This window comes from Tauraco erythrolophus, chromosome 7 (assembly GCF_009769465.1).
Source record: "Tauraco erythrolophus isolate bTauEry1 chromosome 7, bTauEry1.pri, whole genome shotgun sequence".
NCBI classification, from domain to species: domain Eukaryota; kingdom Metazoa; phylum Chordata; class Aves; order Musophagiformes; family Musophagidae; genus Tauraco; species Tauraco erythrolophus.
The window spans coordinates 6,920,974-6,938,485 of NC_141471.1; the positions used below are offsets into that span (position 1 = coordinate 6,920,974).

At 42.6% G+C, this 17,512-nt stretch overlaps 1 protein-coding gene across 1 annotated transcript in view; it reads right to left on the reverse strand.

Annotated features, from left to right (window-relative positions):
- Positions 1 to 3,284: 3,284 nt before the first annotated feature.
- XYLB (xylulokinase) overlaps positions 3,285 to 17,512 on the reverse strand; it is an 89,792-nt gene continuing 75,564 nt past the window's right edge. Inside the window, exons 17-19 of the mRNA XM_086614708.1 lie at positions 14,921 to 15,008; positions 12,577 to 12,671; positions 3,285 to 3,368 (exon numbers count right to left, since the gene is read on the reverse strand). Of these exons, the coding sequence (XP_086470834.1) occupies positions 3,285 to 3,368; positions 12,577 to 12,671; positions 14,921 to 15,008 (267 nt within the window). The remainder of the gene's footprint in view (positions 3,369 to 12,576; positions 12,672 to 14,920; positions 15,009 to 17,512) is intronic.

A 17,512-nucleotide genomic window follows, 5' to 3' on the forward strand; every position in this document is an offset into this window, starting at 1 on the left:
GCTGCATCACAAAAGACTTTAAAGACTGCAGGCTGCAAATACAACAGTTTGTCTTTGGGTCATGGTACACCAAGAGCTTGCGGGTGAATCCAGCTCTGATTGACTGGTGAGGGCACAGGGCCATCGAGCTAAGGAAGTTGCTTGGATTTTTCCACGTAACTCCAGAAGCCACCTCAAACTGGAGTGGCTTTGCTTGTGCAGGACAAGAGCTGCTGGTCAGACAGTGATGAACAATCTCGTGACAATCCAGGTTTTTTTTCCAGGAGATGAGATCAATTTTTCAGCAGATTAGTCTAGACTGGGAATAGCTCAACAGATTCTGAGATAAACACAGAAGTTAAGCTTTTGTCTAGAGAAGATGAAGACACCATGTTGCTCACCTTGAAGAACAGTAAGGTCACTTGTGGAGGAGCGAGGGAATCAACCTCCATCAAATATGCTGAGGTAGAAGACATCGGCTTGCCTTTAGATTTCTGTTGGCGAAGACGTTAATTAAGTCGGTAACCTCTCCACTCCAGACAACCAGAATAACATAAGATAGACAAGCTGGCAAAAAAACATGTGATTTTGAAAACCAAAGGGCACCAGATCCTTCCATCACTGTGCATGTGACAGCAGGAAGCTTGTGGTTCCTTGCCAGGCTAATGTGCATTCCTGGAAAGACAAAAAGAAGAAAGCGGTGGAAGTCTTACAGCAGCATTTCTTCAAAGGCCCTTTCCAGGGTGAGATTTATTGAGTCTTATTCTATCTGACACTAGTCAGTGAACATGTGCAACTTTGGTGAGCTGGAAAAAAAGAGCTTGTCTATAATTTTTATTCTCCAGACACCATTCCTCAGAGGCCAGCCCTAATAAACCCATCACCGCAGCAATACTATGATTCAGTGGTGCTCAACTCCGGGCCCTTCAGAGCCCTGCATCCGACTTTTTTCTCAGGGACTCCTGCAGTGAGCACGCAGTGCATCAGCTACCCTGAGGAAACAGTGTTTCAATGCTAACACGGAACACACCAGAGAGCCCCAACCCAGACCAACAGAGTTTCCTTCTCTCTACCCAGGGAAGAGCTCCGGCCCAGAAAGTAGTTAAACCATCTAGCCGATTTCCTACCAGTACCATGTAACACTTTGTTGGGAGCCAACAGATTATCTAGAAATGTTCTAACGTGCTATGAGCAGGGAAACGTAAGCTTTAACCTTCTTCAGCTGAGTAAGAAATGGACCGTGAGTCTCCTTTTTCACAGCCAAATAAAGCCACAAAGCTGCAAAAGACATCGGTCTTCTCGCTCAATAAGCTCACCAAAACTGCACAAAGTCAAAACTCCTCCTTGAATCCCTTCCCTGTGTGGTTAACCTTAATGTCAAACTAGTAACCAGGCAGAACTAAAGACTAATGATGGTAATGCTGCTTAAAGTAGCGGGCATCATTCAACTTGCATTAATTAATTCTTCTGCACCTCTCTGCAGCCTTGCTCAATGACAAAGCAACTGCTGACGGTGGAGGCCTGTGAGAAGTATTATACGTTTTAGCACTGTACCTGGGGACCCAGAATAATAAGCACATAAAAGAGATAGATGTGTATTTGTAATGCTGCCTTTTAAAGCAATTGCTTGAAAGAAGCCTGCTTTAGAAACTCGGAATGCAATTCTTGACCTTCCTGAGTAATCATGCTAATATCAAGAAAAGTTATAATTATTCAGTTGTGAACCAAAAAAAAAAAAAAAAAAGGCACTGTTTGTACTCACAAATGAAGCACTTGAATATAAAAGGGAGAGCAAAGAAGGAACATGCCCAATCCCCTGCCACTCCGGAGGTGAGTCATGGCAAGGGGTTCCCACCCCCACTGCAGACATGCAGCAGGGACAGGGAGAGTGCTCCTAGGCCACTGTCATGTGAAGAATATGAATTTGAGTCACCCACCTCCAGCAAGGACATAATCCAGCTCTCAAATAGTCAGCAAAGAGATTCTCTGCTCCCTGCAATTCCCTGGCTTACTCCCTGGGCACATTACAGCTTCTACAATAAGGGTAGAAAGGCTCCAGCCACTTTCATTAAACAAGTCCGCTTCATTCTCAAAAGAAATTCCTAAGGGAAACATACTGGCACTGCAGAATGGTGTAGTAAAGTGTTCCCACTTGCACAGGGTGATTCAGGATGGTCATTCATATTCTGCGACTTCCACATGCCTCTGTAGAAAGATCTCCTGGCCTCTAGTTTCTCTAAGATTTTCTCTGCCAGAGTCTACTTAATCTGGACTAAACCATTTGAAGTGCAAGAGTAGCAACAGAACAAGACCAGTTCTGCTCAGGATCTCCAAGAAAGAAATGGGATATTGGTGATTTAAAAAAGAAAACAACAAACAAACAAACAGTGACCTTCATGCCTTGTTGGGAGCAGAGCCCTACTTCTGTGGTCGCACTCAGCACGGCACAAAGAATTTCATAGCCAAGACACGTGAAGGAGGAAAGGAAAACAGTGTAACTCCAAAAAGGTGTGCAGATAAACTGACTCTGCTTTTTGAAACAAAAAGGAAATGTATAAAAACTTCCCATGTTTGTTCCCTTATTTTCCTTTTTACAAAACTGATGCCAAGTAAAATGTTTTGCAATGGCGTCTGTATTGCAGAAGAATTGTGCTTTCCACAGTTTATAAAAGCCAACCACACCATGTTTTATCACACAACAGACTTTCCACAGTGTCATGTAACAAAAATTCCCCTTCTCGGAGGATCCCAGGGAGTCTTTATCACACCACAAATCTCCACATATTAAAGAAAGATGGGACTAAGTCACTGTGCTTACGCTTTCTCTTGGTTGCATGTAGGCAAAGATATAAACATTGACAAGTTACAGATGTACAGAAAGACAGTTTCAAAAGATTTAAGCAGGAGAATTTGTGGAATTAACCTACTGTGCTAGATAGGTATGCAGAGAGACTGGGATGCTAACCACATGGAATCAAAGCTGATAGAGATGGCGAGAGTGATTCATATATACAACGGACTCGACTCTGTCATCCAGTTGTTCCAAAACAGCAAGCACCATTGGAAAAGTACCCAAGAAAAATTGAAGGCACAAGCACACAGAGCAACATGATGCTTTTTTAATCAGGTTTTCAATCACAAAGTAATTTTTTCCACCAACACACTCAAACGTAGACATTTAAAAATTATTCGTCTACGAAGAGGAGCAAAATGATTTAAACAACTCCAGTGAATTCTGAGCAAATCTTTTCTGATCTTCTCCTTGGGAGTCCACTCTTCAGCTGACTTATAAATTTTGTTTGCTTCTATTTTGCAAGGCAAGAAGAGGCTGGGTTGTAGATAACCTTCTGTTCAAGCTCAGCGTATCTTTTCAGAAGTGGACGATAGAGCTAAAAAGGAAAAAGAAATAAGTATGTCTCAGTTGAAAAATTAGATTTTGAAATCATGCTGCAGTTAAAAACCATCTTCAGACCTGAAAAATGTAGCATCTTCATAGGTACCTGACAGGTTTGAGGGTTTTTTCCCCCAATTTGCTCAAGAAAATGCTGCAGTCTTCCTTCTTCCAATGTCACAGTCCTTTTTACCATCTCCTTTACGGCTTAATTTTATGACATGCACAGGTTGTTCTTATTGTGGCTGCGTTCTTGCTATAAGCAGAAGTCATTACTTCCAGAGGAAGTAGCTCTGCTAAAGTCACCTCTCGCAGTCTGACATGCCCTCCTCGGTAATAGCTGTCCTAATCACCCAGGCAGAACTCCTGTCCTTGCCTCCCTCCGCTACCTGAGGATGGGTCACTGCCTCTGTCCCCTCCTCCTCTGCCTTGCTAATAAGCACACTGCCACCCCCTAGCACAGTCAACCACCACTGTCAGAATGGTCCCCCTTGGCCAATATGCTGATCAGGGTCTTCTTCACACTCCTTCTCCTGCCCCTCTCATACTCCCATATCTATTCGAGCTTCTTCTCACCTTCACGTCTTTCACAGCCATGACTTTTCCCATCTATGAGCTTCTTTACAGCCAGGCTCCTCACTCCCTGATCCCAGGCTCAGGGGCACGAACGGAGACCCAACTTTTCTCCACAACTATGTCGAGTATCTGAGTAGCTTTTTTTGTATTTCCCTAGCTATAATTGTCCAGGAATTTTTAGATCCAGAATTGTTACAACCATAAAAAGAAGAATCGAGACTCAAATGTATTCAAATGTATTCAAAACCCCAGATTCAAACACGGCTTATGCTTTTGGATGTGGGCAAGATCCATGTCGGGATTTGTTTCATTCATTACCTTTTTTTTTTCCCCCTTTGCTTCAAACTCATCACAGGACATATTGCAGAAGATGAGCTGCTTGTATGCAACCAGGCTACATAGCAGAAACCCTAAATAGAGCCTAACCCTACTGCTGGCTCCAACTCAAAACTGTACTTCATCTAGATCTTGGAGACACACCTTCTTCTTTATCTCCTCTTTCTGGTTTTAACTGTCCATTTAATAAAGCCAGTAGTTTGACAAGCCGTACCAGGACAGCTTTACTCATTTGCTAGTTGTCATGGTTTGATGTGGAGGGGGGGTGGTTCTGGTGGCAGGAGAGGGGTTTTGCTCCCTGCGACCTCTCCGGTTTTGGAACCGGGTTAGGCTTAGTTCTGGCCACCAGATCAGACTGCCATCCCCCTCAGGGTTGAGCCAATAGGGCGCCTCTGCGAATTGCCCTATTTAAGTCAGGACAAAGGAACCGGAAAAGGTGCTTTGCCCAGGATCGAGCAGGGAAGGGAGGAGGGCACTGTTCCCTCTCCCTGGCTCCCGGCCGGGCAGCTGCCTGCGTCGGGCCGGCGCCGCCCACGGAGAATGGCGGCGGCGGAGCCAGCTGGGGAACTCGGGGGCACCCCACTCCCGGGGTGCCCACTGGGCTGAGTTCACCTGGAGAGGACTGAGATCTGAGAGAAACAGCTGCATCGACAGCAGGTCAGTGAGGATGGAGCGGGAGGAGGTGCCGGAGCCGAGTTTCCCCTGCGGCTGATGGTGAGATGGCAGGCGGCCCCCCTGCAACCAGGACGGCCTCGGTGGAGCAGAGACCCACTCGCAGCCCGTGGGGAGAAGATGCCTGAGCCTGAGGATGGTCGTGTTGGGGTGCACGACACGGCAGAGAGGCATCTGGAGTCTGAGTGACGACCCACGCCGGAGCGAGTGGCTACAGCTCCCTAAGTATCCGAGACTGTGGTAAAGCCCACACCGGAGCAATCTGTGGGGAAGGATTGTTTCCAGTGGGCTGGACTCACGCTGGAGAAGTTTGTGGATTTTTTCCTCGTGGGTAGGGGATCCATTGGAGCAGGGGAAAAGGGTGTAAGGACTCCTTCTCCTTTAAGAAAGAAGCAGCAGTAACAGCACGGAATGAACTGACCTGCACTCCCCCAGTCCCTGCCCCCTGTGCTGCTGGGGGGAGGAGGAAGAGCCCGGAGGAAAAGGAGGGGGGGGGGGGGGGAAGGTGTCAGTTTTAAGATCTGGTTTTGTTTCTTTCTGTCCTCTCAAGCAATCGTTTTTTTGTTTCCCTTTGTCCTTCTAAGTAATCACTAATAAACTGTTTTGCTTTGAGAAAGCCCTGTCTGTTTTGCCCAGGACCATGGTTGGTGGGTGCTCCCTCTGTTCTTGTCTCAACCCTCAGTCCCTTTGTTTTTTTTGGGTTTTTTTTCCTCTCCTCTCTACTTTACTGGAGAAGGAGAGACTGTGTGAGTTTTAGTTGCTGGATCAGCCTAAAACCACGACACTAGTTCGAGCACAAAGAAGGGACTGCGAGGAGCCAGTATGGGGTCTGTCACAGGCTCGAGCAGTCCTTAGGAGGATGCCATAAGGTCATATCCCCGCCGCAATGAATCCAAGGGGCCGCCAGTCTAGTCCACAAGCCCTCTGCACTGATGTTATTCATAATCAGGGCAGTCTCGCTCCTGGCTCCAGGTTCAGAGAGGTTATAGAGCCATAATGAATCATACCCAGTAAACTGAATTACTGCTCTCATCAGTAAGTGAGATCCAGCATTTAAATGCATTTTATCCTCCTCCAGATAACAGCCACAGTCAACAACTGTATATGCATGAAAAATTCAGGAGGAAGATGTTTCAGGTGTAAACTATGAGGCCGTAGGAAGACACAGGGTTGTTATTGCGCAGTTTTACGTATCCTGCGGTAGTCTCAGTGTCTCTAACAGTGCCACATTCTCAGATGAAAGAAAAAAAAACATCAAGAGTTTGCAGTCTTCTCATCTAGGAAATTGTGTTTTGTTCTTGTGTTTCAGTTGTTAGCAAAATATCCAGTTTCTGTGTTTCTTTCTTCCTGAACAATAGTTTCAGCTTGAACAGTGAAAGCTGAATTTATCAATTCATTCCCACTTCCACCTTCCATGATGGCAGCTGAGAGAGACCTAATGGACAAACTCTGCAGAAGAAGCCTGCTACGACCAACTCCTCCCTTTTACCAACCAGATGCTACAGAAGTTAAAGGACATTTTTTCAACAGATTAAGTGTATCAAGGGGAAGAAGAGAAGAAGCACTTACAGCAAGTGGAAAGAGATGCTGTTCGGTAGCCAAAGCTTCATCAGGACAGTTTTGAAACCTACCTCATAGGGATCAACTGAGGCTTGGAGAGTCTTAAACCTATACTGATTAGAACAGAGAAGCCTACTCACTCCTACCTCTGCAACAGACTCATTCAGTGATGCCGGGCAACTCACTTAACAAGTATGTGCCCCAACTCCTCCGCAGGACAGCGATAGTGAGATCCATGGAGATTCATACAGATTTATGGGGTTAGAAAATAAAATGCACCACTATTACGAAATGCCACATGACTCAGCATGGTATTTTTAACTGGCTACAGGAGGGCCTTGGGGGTTCAGTGGAGTATGTATATATATTCTTTTCATGTTCCCAGAGAATACTATTGCTCCCATTTCTGCTAAATATGCACATCAGAGTAAACAAAATATTGAGCAGGCGACAATGGCTATACTGGGAGTATCAGTATGTCAAACAAAACCAGCTCCTTTATTCACTGAAGCCACTACGATCAAGCCTTGCTATTTCTTACTTTGCTGTTTTGTAAATTTGACAAACCCTCAGCACTTCTCAACAAAGCTTCAGCACAACAGAGCTGCATTGGTAAGCGAGCTCAGCCACTGAGAAGGCAGGTTCCATATTACTTACCCAGCAGTATTTTTACAAAAGACACAACAGTGCATTTACTAGAAGGCTGGGAAGTATTAATGTTCATACATCGCTCTAAATTAAAATGTGTCAAAATAAATGAACAAGCACATTTACTGATACAGTTTCTCTTCCTGTTTATTGGACTTAAGCACTTAGCTTGCTAATTGAGAAAATTCAGGCATTTGCAATACGCTTCCCAACCATTAGTGTAAATAAATGCTGCATTATGGACCATCCGAAAAAACCACAAAAAATTAAGCATATTCCTTGTAGTCTGTTCCTATTCATTTGGGGTAAAAAGCAGCGCAATTCAAAGGGCTAAGCCAAAGTTTTAAACTGCTCTTCCTCAGGGAATTTGGCTGTAATACCACCAGCACATCATACCTGATAAGCGCAGCAGTGCTACAAGCTTTTGCCAAGCAGTATGTTACATGCCAGCTTGACACCAGCTAAAGTTTGGGGCCAAAGCAGTGCAGCCCCCATGAAGTATGGAGAAGAAAAGCCAAACTGCACCAACTGAGAACATGGCCTGAGCACACACACAGTCATGTCTGTGAAAGATGCTCCTCCACGTCTGCTGCGACTGAACTGCCTCTGCAGAACTTCAGGCAGCTCCTCCTAAGTGATTCCAGGAGCCTTTTCCTGAGGCAATTATATAGATTTATTTTTATAATTGAGGTCCAAAGGGAATAAAGAACTCTCAGTGATGCATAAAAACCCAAGCACATAAATTCCCTCTCTGTCATAGCCTGAAACCCAATATATCAGACCATGATATTTAACAAAAGTAATTACATGTATCACAACATGAACCTTATTATTGTCCATAATTTAATTGCCCTTGCTATATTACAGCCTTTTCTCCTGCTTATCTCTATAGCCTACTCCACAACATCAGCTGTACTCTGCTGGTTTCATTTACAAACCCTAAACTTCTCCCCTGGGACAATTTGGCCACGCTCCGACAGTCCCATGAATAACTAAGAAAACACTAATGATAAATATTGCATTATAACAGAGAATAACTTGCTCTCCCTGGAAAATGCATTCAAATAAATGTTACCTTGCTCCCTAGTTCAAACCAAATATGTCATCCTCAGACTACATCTCACCATAGTACCAGCCTATGAACTCATCAGGGCGTCCACGGTTTCTTTGTACAATGTCTGCCATCCTCCAAAAGCAAAACCAGCTACAAATTATTACTACAACTGACAATTCACATGGATTCTTCTATCTCCTGCAATGCTATGTTAGCCAACGATGGGAGTAATTCAAAATTTACAAATTACAAAGATGATACTGATGATTATCTAACTTTAATCTACCCGAGTACATTTAATCTACCCTGAATAGATTAAAATTAATCAGCCTCTCACAAACACTTGCTACTTTTGATAGGTTCCTTTTTTTTTAATCAAACTCACATTACTCAGATATTTGCTTAAGACATCAAGAGATATAGATGTTTTATTTTTACATCATAGCAGTTGTTCACTTTTCTTAACACAGAAAGAATACTCTTAAAGCAGAAAGAATATGACAGTGTCCTGAAGACTCCTGAAGACAGTGTCCTGTCCTCTGAAGACTCTGCCAAGAAACCACATCTCAAACTGTTTATTTACTTCAGATATTCATTCTGCAAGCCTATCTTAATCAGTTTAATAGATTAAAAAAAATTATTGGCTACACAAAACACCTTAATCAAATCCCCATCAATACTTATTATATTTTTGTGGTTGTATTATTATTACCTACTTTGCAGTAAATTACCCACCTAAACCAATTCTAGAAAACAACCCCCCTTCCAAAACCTAACTCAACAAAAATATCATTATTTTAAATCAATAAATAGGTCATTATAACCTTCCTGGGTAATAGGGTCACTTCTATAAATCCACCTACTTACAAGGCAATTCACCAAAGTCAAGAAAACCTGTTAGGTCTACATTTTCCCTTCTTGAATTTTTGCAGGATTAATACATCTCAGTAGAGTCAATAATGCAATCAAAAATTACACATCCAGAGTAGTGAACTGCGCTACACCTTCTCCCTACAAAACCCTACACGACAACATTACAATAAATCTGACAGTACCTCATAGGCACATGGTTTGTATAAACCTAAGTGATCAACTCCAGATAATCATGTTCTCTCACATGCTTTTTTGCTTAATTAACCAACTAGCCAACCATCTCTGTTTTAACAGATTACTAAAATAGAGCTGAATTCTATAATGCTGGAATAATAGATTCTTTCTGTCTGTTAATATATATTTATTGGTTTAGAATCTCCTGCTTATTTCTGTCATGCTTAGTAGTTCTGATTAATCTTTTTCCTTGAGGGAGAGAGAAGGCTCCAAAGAGGTGAGATGACTCCTTTTTGCTATTCTGAAAATAGGGGAGAAGGATTCATCAGGGTAACTCACAGACAACTGACTTCGGCTACCCTGGTTGAGTAAGTGACCAAAGACTATCACCATGAAGGTTACCACTAGAATACCTTATGGCCTGGTAGGGCCTTGACAGAATTAGAAACAAGCTCAAGCTGGGTGAGCCCCCACACCCTACAAATATACTTTGAAATCCTCTTTGAAATGGTCTCTTCCAGGCAGGATGGTCTGCTACAGGATAAAGTCACATTTTTGCCAGACAAGTTGGAACTTATGGGACCTCAGTTTCCACTAACTCATCACCCATCACAAGCTCCATGTCTCCCATCTCGTGATTTTATTCTATTTTACCTGCCCATCAGCTTAATTGAACCAGCAGAGCTGTTTTGTGTGCCCTGCTTTTCCTTTTTGATATCACACTCGTTATCACAAACGATCCTTCAGCAACCAAAGAAACACTTTTTGCATCTTTGGTTCCTGTAAAGCCCCACTGCATGTGTAAGCCTTAGCAATGAAGCTACATCAAACTGTTGTTTGACCTCTGTCTGTAAGAGGTTTTCCCCTCTCCAATGATCTAACACATGTTGCCTTCGACCTATACCAGGAAGAAAGGATGAAACCAGAGCAGATTGCTGTGTTATGACCTGTTTTTTCTCCATCCTGCCAAGATTTAGCTGCAGCCATCCAAAAAATGTAGGGAGGTGGTCCGGGGAATTTCACATTGGTTAGCCAGACTCTTTCAGAAGAGCTCCTCAGTGAGACAGAACTTAACCTCAGGATGACTTTGAAGTTTATAAAAAGAACCGTCATTTAAGTGAAAGCCTCTAACCTCACCAGAATGAAATTGGATGGACAGGGAGATGCAGCTCTGTAAAAAACAGAATCAAACTGACTCATCACATTATGAATTTTTACTGCACTGTTCATGCTAACACACTGTATTACTGATGGGCCCTCTGGCTTTCTGCAGTTTCACAGCCATGAAACTAGCCAGGGAATCCACCATCAACTGCAAAATTATAAGACAGGAAGAAAAAAAAAAAAGTGTGGAATACGTAATTGCAAGAAGCTGCTTTTAATGGAATGAAGCTGGCAAGCTAAGCTAAAGAGCAGGAACGTTTATTCCTTCACATGCTGTTTGGCCACTACCTTCCCTATCATTCCCTCCTATCTACTGGGGCCATAATTCACGGCTGTACATCATTTAAAACTAATAAAAAGATGTGCTATGAGAGCCAGGTCTAACCAAGTGGAAAAGGAGAAGAAAAGTATCGAGAAGGAGATAATTAACTCTTTTAGCTTCCAGGCCATTTTATGCAGACAGTAAAATAGAAAGAGGTAAATGAATTCCCCACTGATCTTTCCCGTGAGGTCAGCTCGGCCCCCACGGGGGTACAAGGTGCCTGCTGCTCTTGCAAGGCCCCCGTGAGTGACAGCTGTATTCCCTGTCCTTGAGTTTTATAGCTGAAGCAGCAGCGGGGGGTCAAAAGCAGGTCTCCGAGCACTCTCCACCTCCACACAACCCAGCCTCGCAGCTTTTCAGCAGACAGCGTTTTAGGGGGAACAGGGCAGCAACGTGAGGTTGAACCGGACACCGGGGATCTGCCCGTGAAGCATATTCCCCGCAGAAGGCTTCAGCCACAACACACGTGACACAGGCTATTGCTGTTAATTATTTTATCTTTTAAAATGAGGGGGGAAGGTTGAGTAAATGAGATCAGATCAATCAAGTTTAAATTATTCAATGTCTTAATATTTCTGAAGGGGACTTCTATTCGATTACTGAGCTCCTCCATCTCAGTTAATAATTAAATAATACGCTGGCAGGCACAATGCAGCATGATCATTTCTATTATTACTCATGATGATATCTGGTGCTCCACTACACATGTAGCTGGGAGTTAGTAGTTTTGGCAGATCATTAATTTCCCAGTTTAAATAAAAGCTTTAAAACCTTTTTGCCTGTAGTTAGGGCACATCCAAATCTCATAAATGGAGAGTGTAAGGCTGTGTTGATGTAAAAGAAGTTTCTGCACAGCTGAAGATAGAGTTAGGTTCACCTTTGGTTATTTAAACTTGTGTTCTCTAGGAATCTTGCTATACTGTAGTGTTTATTTATTACTGGACATTATATTTCAGAAGCTGTTGTAAACTAAGGCCTTCGGTACATGGTAGCGAGAGGCGCCGTTTTTCACTGGAGGGCCTGAGACACGATTCCTTCCTTGGTTTTACAGGGGCTGGAACCACGTAGTTAGCAACAATGACTATTTCTTTTGCTTTATCTATGTGGCCTCATTAAGCACAAGCTTCATCTTCAAATATACCGAAATTCCCAGGATGGGCATGGTAGCGAAGATCTGCACCTAATGAATCAGAATCACAGAATGGTTTGGGTTGGAACGGACCTCAAAGATCATCTAGTTCCAAGCACCCTGCCATGGGCAGGGACACCTTCCACTAGACCAGGCTGCTCAAAGACTCATCAAACCTGGCACACATTCCAACTGGGAGCTACAAATACAGATATACAATTGCAGACCATTCTAAGAACAGACAGGAAGGATTTTGGGGGATGTTTTCCAAGAGGCCAGAAAGCACTGTCACCACACCTTTTTCCATGCTGCTTCCTGCAAACAAGTCAAGCCTGTTTTGTCGATATCAGCAGTTACAACTTGACTGACCTGTATCCAAACGCAACCTATTTCATAATTTTTTTTTGTCCCTTAAGGAGCAGATTTTGCTTTCTGATCACACCCAGTTAGGAGGTGGAAAAAAAAAAAACAAAAAAACAACACTCTCACAGACCTGGATGACACGATGACTCAGATTATTGCATCATTACAACACTAGAGATCTTCCAAAATCAAATCTATCTTTCCAACAAGAATTGTATAACAAAATATTTCTTAAATTAATCTGTTTTACTTGAAAAATTAGTAAACCACCATGTTTTGAAGCAGACAGGAAACGAAAAGACAACATGAAAAATGGTATTGCCAAGTTTCCTTACCTCCTCCGCCCCAGCGGTTGGTGTAACAACCAATCTAGGCTCTGGTGCTAATTTCACGACATCAACCAAGGACACATTCGTCTCAGCTACAAGCCCTGCAACGAGAATCACAATCCTGATCAATGCAAAAAGCACGATGAGGGATGTGCCTTGACTCCCTGGCAAATTAATACATTATATTGATCTTCCCTGGTCAGGTCAGCATTCAGGATTGAAAGATAAATGGCAGAAGAGCTTACATTCCAACGCACTAGCCCGGGAAGTGGGGACTCTGTGATTGAGTTTTTGCCAATCACTCAATTCATACCCTTGAGAATAGGTAAGCAGCAGAAATGCTACTCAACAATATCAGTAATTGTTTATAGTTACAATAATACAGTAAACAGCAGTGAAAATACATGGAAGCAAGGGATTCAAGGACAAAATGTGCCTGAACAAAAAAAGGAAGAGAAGTGAAAACACTGTCAAGAAAATATGCTACGAATTATTAAATATATTTATGTAGAAGGAAGCAGAATAATAGGGGAGTTCTGCTGCTACAGCATTTTGCTTTGCAAGTGAATCACAACATTTCAGGAGTTCCTCGTACACCTGCTAAGAACCCCGGGCTAACTGTGGAACACCCCACTTGCAGATGTACGCTGTAATATTATTAAAGAGCCCTTGCCATCAATATTTCATCTATATTAGCAAGTCTTCACTTTTACTCAATTCCTTTGCCTGGCCAAGACTGAGTCAGCTGAAAGCATCAATCAAAAATGCCATTTGGAAACACACAGAGCAAGCCCCTGGGGCTTGACTGGCAGAGTACCTGAGCTAAGGAGTCTCTCCATCAGCATGGCATCTGAAATCTCCACTCAAACGCTCTGTCAACCAAGCCTCAAGTTTTCATATGCCAAACTGGCAGAGCGAATTCGCATCTTCCATACGTACAAAATATCTGCACAAACTTTAACGATGGCTCCACATTTCACATCCATGCACGGTCAAGGAATTTGCCTGCAGCATTAGGAGCTGGGAAGTTTGTGGTGGCTTCTGAAGCAGTAGGCAAAGTTTGAACACAGAGAAAAACAGGTCGGAAGCTTGGCCCCCAGCGTGGAAAAATGGTCTCACTGTGCCTTCAAACATACTGATAATCTAACAGTACTATTTCCACTGTCCTGCAAAAGCGTACTTTGCCTGACAGAACCCTTGTGTCTTTTTTGGAAATAAAGAGGAGAGCATACTGTGCGCATTAAACACATCGACTCGAGTTTTGGCTGTGCAATTTTCTGTGCTGTTTTCAAATGCAAGAGAGCATGTAGTCTTCAGATGCTATAATGTGACAGCAGAATTTGCTTCTAAAATTAAAACTTGGCTGATTTCTTCTGATGGCTGATGTTATCTTTTCCATGCTTGTTGCAACCCCGTGGTCGTACATGAACTCGTATAGAAGCTATCCATGTCTTAAGGTCCAAATTCTGAAGCTTCTAATCAGAAAAACTGAGGCTAACAAAAGTTGGCCTAAATAAGAACTTCAGAATTTGATACACATTCCTTGATTTGTTTAGCTATAAGACACTAGAAACTGTTTTAAAATATGTTAATAAAATTTCCTGCCTGGGATTCAACTCTTAAATGGCAGATGGCCCACCCTTAACATACACCTGCAAGCATTAACAGATATAAGTTAATCAACACTTTAAATCTGAGACTTGGATTGTTGTATTACAGTAAGTGATGTAGTACAGCAAGCAAAATGACTGGTCAACCTAAGAGCATCCCATGGTTTATGCTTTTACAAGAGAAAGTGCATACTTGAGCATGGAGCCCAGGACACCTTGCGTATCCTTTACCTTGACATTTGAAAGCTGGAAGACACATATAGATTTAATAACATTTACTTGGCCGGTAGTATTACTGGTCCTGTCATCCCTGCCCTCTCTGATCTTCTTTGCTAGAATTGATCTTTTGCTTGGTTTGACCATTTCAGCAATCCAGTTTACAGCCTGGTCCACAAACCAGGGCAGTAGGCTACACCAGCACCTTCAGTCAGATGTATTCTTCCAAGAGCAGCACATGGAGGCAGCAACTCTACACATTAAGGTCCTAGACCTTCCCCGCCCGTATCAACAGTTTCCAGGCCCTATCTCTTGGTTAAGAAGCAGCCTCCAGACTTGAATCATAATGCAAATGTTATTCTTGGGCCTAATCCAAGCAAAAAACCCTCTTTGACCTGAGTGACCTTCCAGTCAGATCCACACAGCTTTATCTTTCCCCTCATTTTCAGTAATGTTAATCCCAAGTATTAACCGACTGAAATTAAACGCCCAGACCGCTCAGAAGTATCTCCTTCCAGTCTTACCATGAATTGCTCTGTAAGCACTTCCTAAACAAGCAGAGTTGGCGGTATCGATGGTGTACACCGGTGCGCTGAACACATCAGACAGGACCTGAGAAAGTATCAAAGCATCGGTTATGCATGTCCACGAAAAACAAGGGATAAGCAATGCCCTATCCCTGCTTAGGAAAACAAATAACTACCGTACACCCCAGCCAAGCATTTGGGTACCCATGGAAAGAAGCACAGCAGGCAACAATGAGTCCTGAACTTGTCACACAACAGGGTATTGGCACATCTGAGCTAGAGATTTAACTGCAGCCAGGAAACAGAGTCTCATTTCTCTCCAGATCCCTTTATTACAAGTTCAGTGGAGTTTGGGTTCAAGCATCATCTCCCTCATAAGTCCACATGATCAGCCCATGCCAAAGGCTTATATCAGGGCAAGGAGATCTGCTCAGGCACCCACAAATGGTACCTGTTTTCTTCCATCGTGTTTATGGCTGAGCCAAGTGGGAAGGAAGGAGAGAGGAACCAGTCACAGCTCCTCAGTTCCCAACTTTGATAAAATAAAAGCTCCAGCAGTATGAAGGCCTGCCAAACCTGTCTTCTTCAGCTCCACCATTCCCATCATATTAGGGTTAGCAGGAAGAATGACTCAGGAGCTGGTTCTACAGTCTCTACATCTATCAGGAATTTTCCTGTATTCATGGGACCCTTAGCTATGAAGACATACCAAGACACTTCTCAACTTGGTTTGAGCAACACAAAGGAAATTTTACAGGCAATGAATTTGTTACAGTACCCAACAGATACTAAAGTTATTTGACCACACATCGTTCTGCATTGAAATCGACAGCAGGCATCTCGCATTCCCAGAGTACATGTGCTCTTCCCCACAGTGTATGTTTAGGAAAACAGATACAGAAGGGGGAAAATGAAGATATATCTGGATAGGGACACAGGAGGTTCAATAACTCTTTTCCAAAAACATTGTCAACAAACTCTTTCCATTTTGGTTTCATCACCTCTAGGATTGCAGGTGTCCCTCAGGCTGAGCAACGCAAGAAGCAGGTAACAACTCAGATTTAACTTGTGCTGGTTTTATTACCATTGCCAAAGGGAACATTGCATCATCCGATTTACAACCATCCAATCAAGTCTAAAATAAGGCCAGAGTGTCCAGGAAACCAAACCATTTGGATTAGTGATCTGCAACCCCGATCCAGGAATTTATAGCCCTACTGATCATGGGCTCCAGGGCTCCATAAAAGATGACTAAGAAATTTAATCCATATTTGCTATAGAAAAAAAAAATAGTATGTGACATTTCTAAAGGATTTTGCTTCTTTCTCTGAAGGTTTGTGGGGAATCTGTAAATCAAAACATTTGAAAATCACCAATTTTCATCATTTTAAACAAAAGCGGCTGGCTGCTAACTAGAATCCAGTGAAAGCCTGAGCTTATAGACTTAAAACACTCTCTGCTGGTAAGAGCCAAGTCAGTATTGCCTAACTTCAGCTGCGAGCAAGCATAGAGCACAAATACACGAGCTTCAACGCTAGAGGACAAATGGAAAATTAATCATGGTATCTATTAAAAAGCCCTCTGGAAATTATAAGGTCACAAAGTGCTGGTTCCACTGCCCATCCTGCCAGCCAATACTACCACATTGTTTCAGCACATTCCTCATCTACTTCTTCATCTCATCTCTAGTAGGCATTTCTTGTCTTAAGCTTGACTCATACATTCCTTTGGACAACATAGGTCTTTTTTTTTTTGCATCTCTGCGAAGTCTTGTACGATGCAGCTCTGCTCTATACTGAACACTAATAAGTGCTGTAATACTACAAATAACAGCCACCTTTTGCGCCACATGATTATAAAATTAAAATTATTCAAAGTTCATATATTTAGTAAGTCACTTGAAACTGTGGTCTCTCTCATGAATAATTTTAAAAGAAACCGTTAGAGGTTTTAGTGTTAAAAATATTTCACTGTGTTTCACGTGGTCATTAATCAAGCACCACGTATGTTATAAAAAGCTTCCCAGAACCGTGGAGAAAGCTGCCCTACTGTATTTTTTTTAACAGATTTTCCTAAGTTGCCTCCTTTGTGGTGTAAAATATAGGAGTTACTGAATGTTGATTAATTAAATGATAGTCTTTTGTAGCCCTGGAACAAATTATCCAAAATTGACCATGATAAGGGTGAATGCTGTTACTCTTCATGCAACTGATATGGTTTCTGAGGTTTTGATTAAATTAAAAAGGAGGATCCAATTAACCAGTGATTGAATTAAGTGGATGACACCGTATTGATCATATTATTTTAAGACACTTCTAATGAGTTTTAAAAGCAGCTGTATTGTTACACGTGAAGAGCAAGCACCACAGCCACCACTCTCCCATCCCCACAATTTTTCAGCTGTGTATGTTGCAGAATTACATGTTATAAAAACATTCAGTTCTCTGCCTTCATTCCACAGCAAGGAGATCCTCCTGGCATCCAAATCGGAAATACAGATTTAAAACCAAACTCATCTATTAATCCAATCTCTTTCCTGACGTATTCTTAGTAGAATTACTCCAGTAGGGACCAATGTTTTAAGCAATT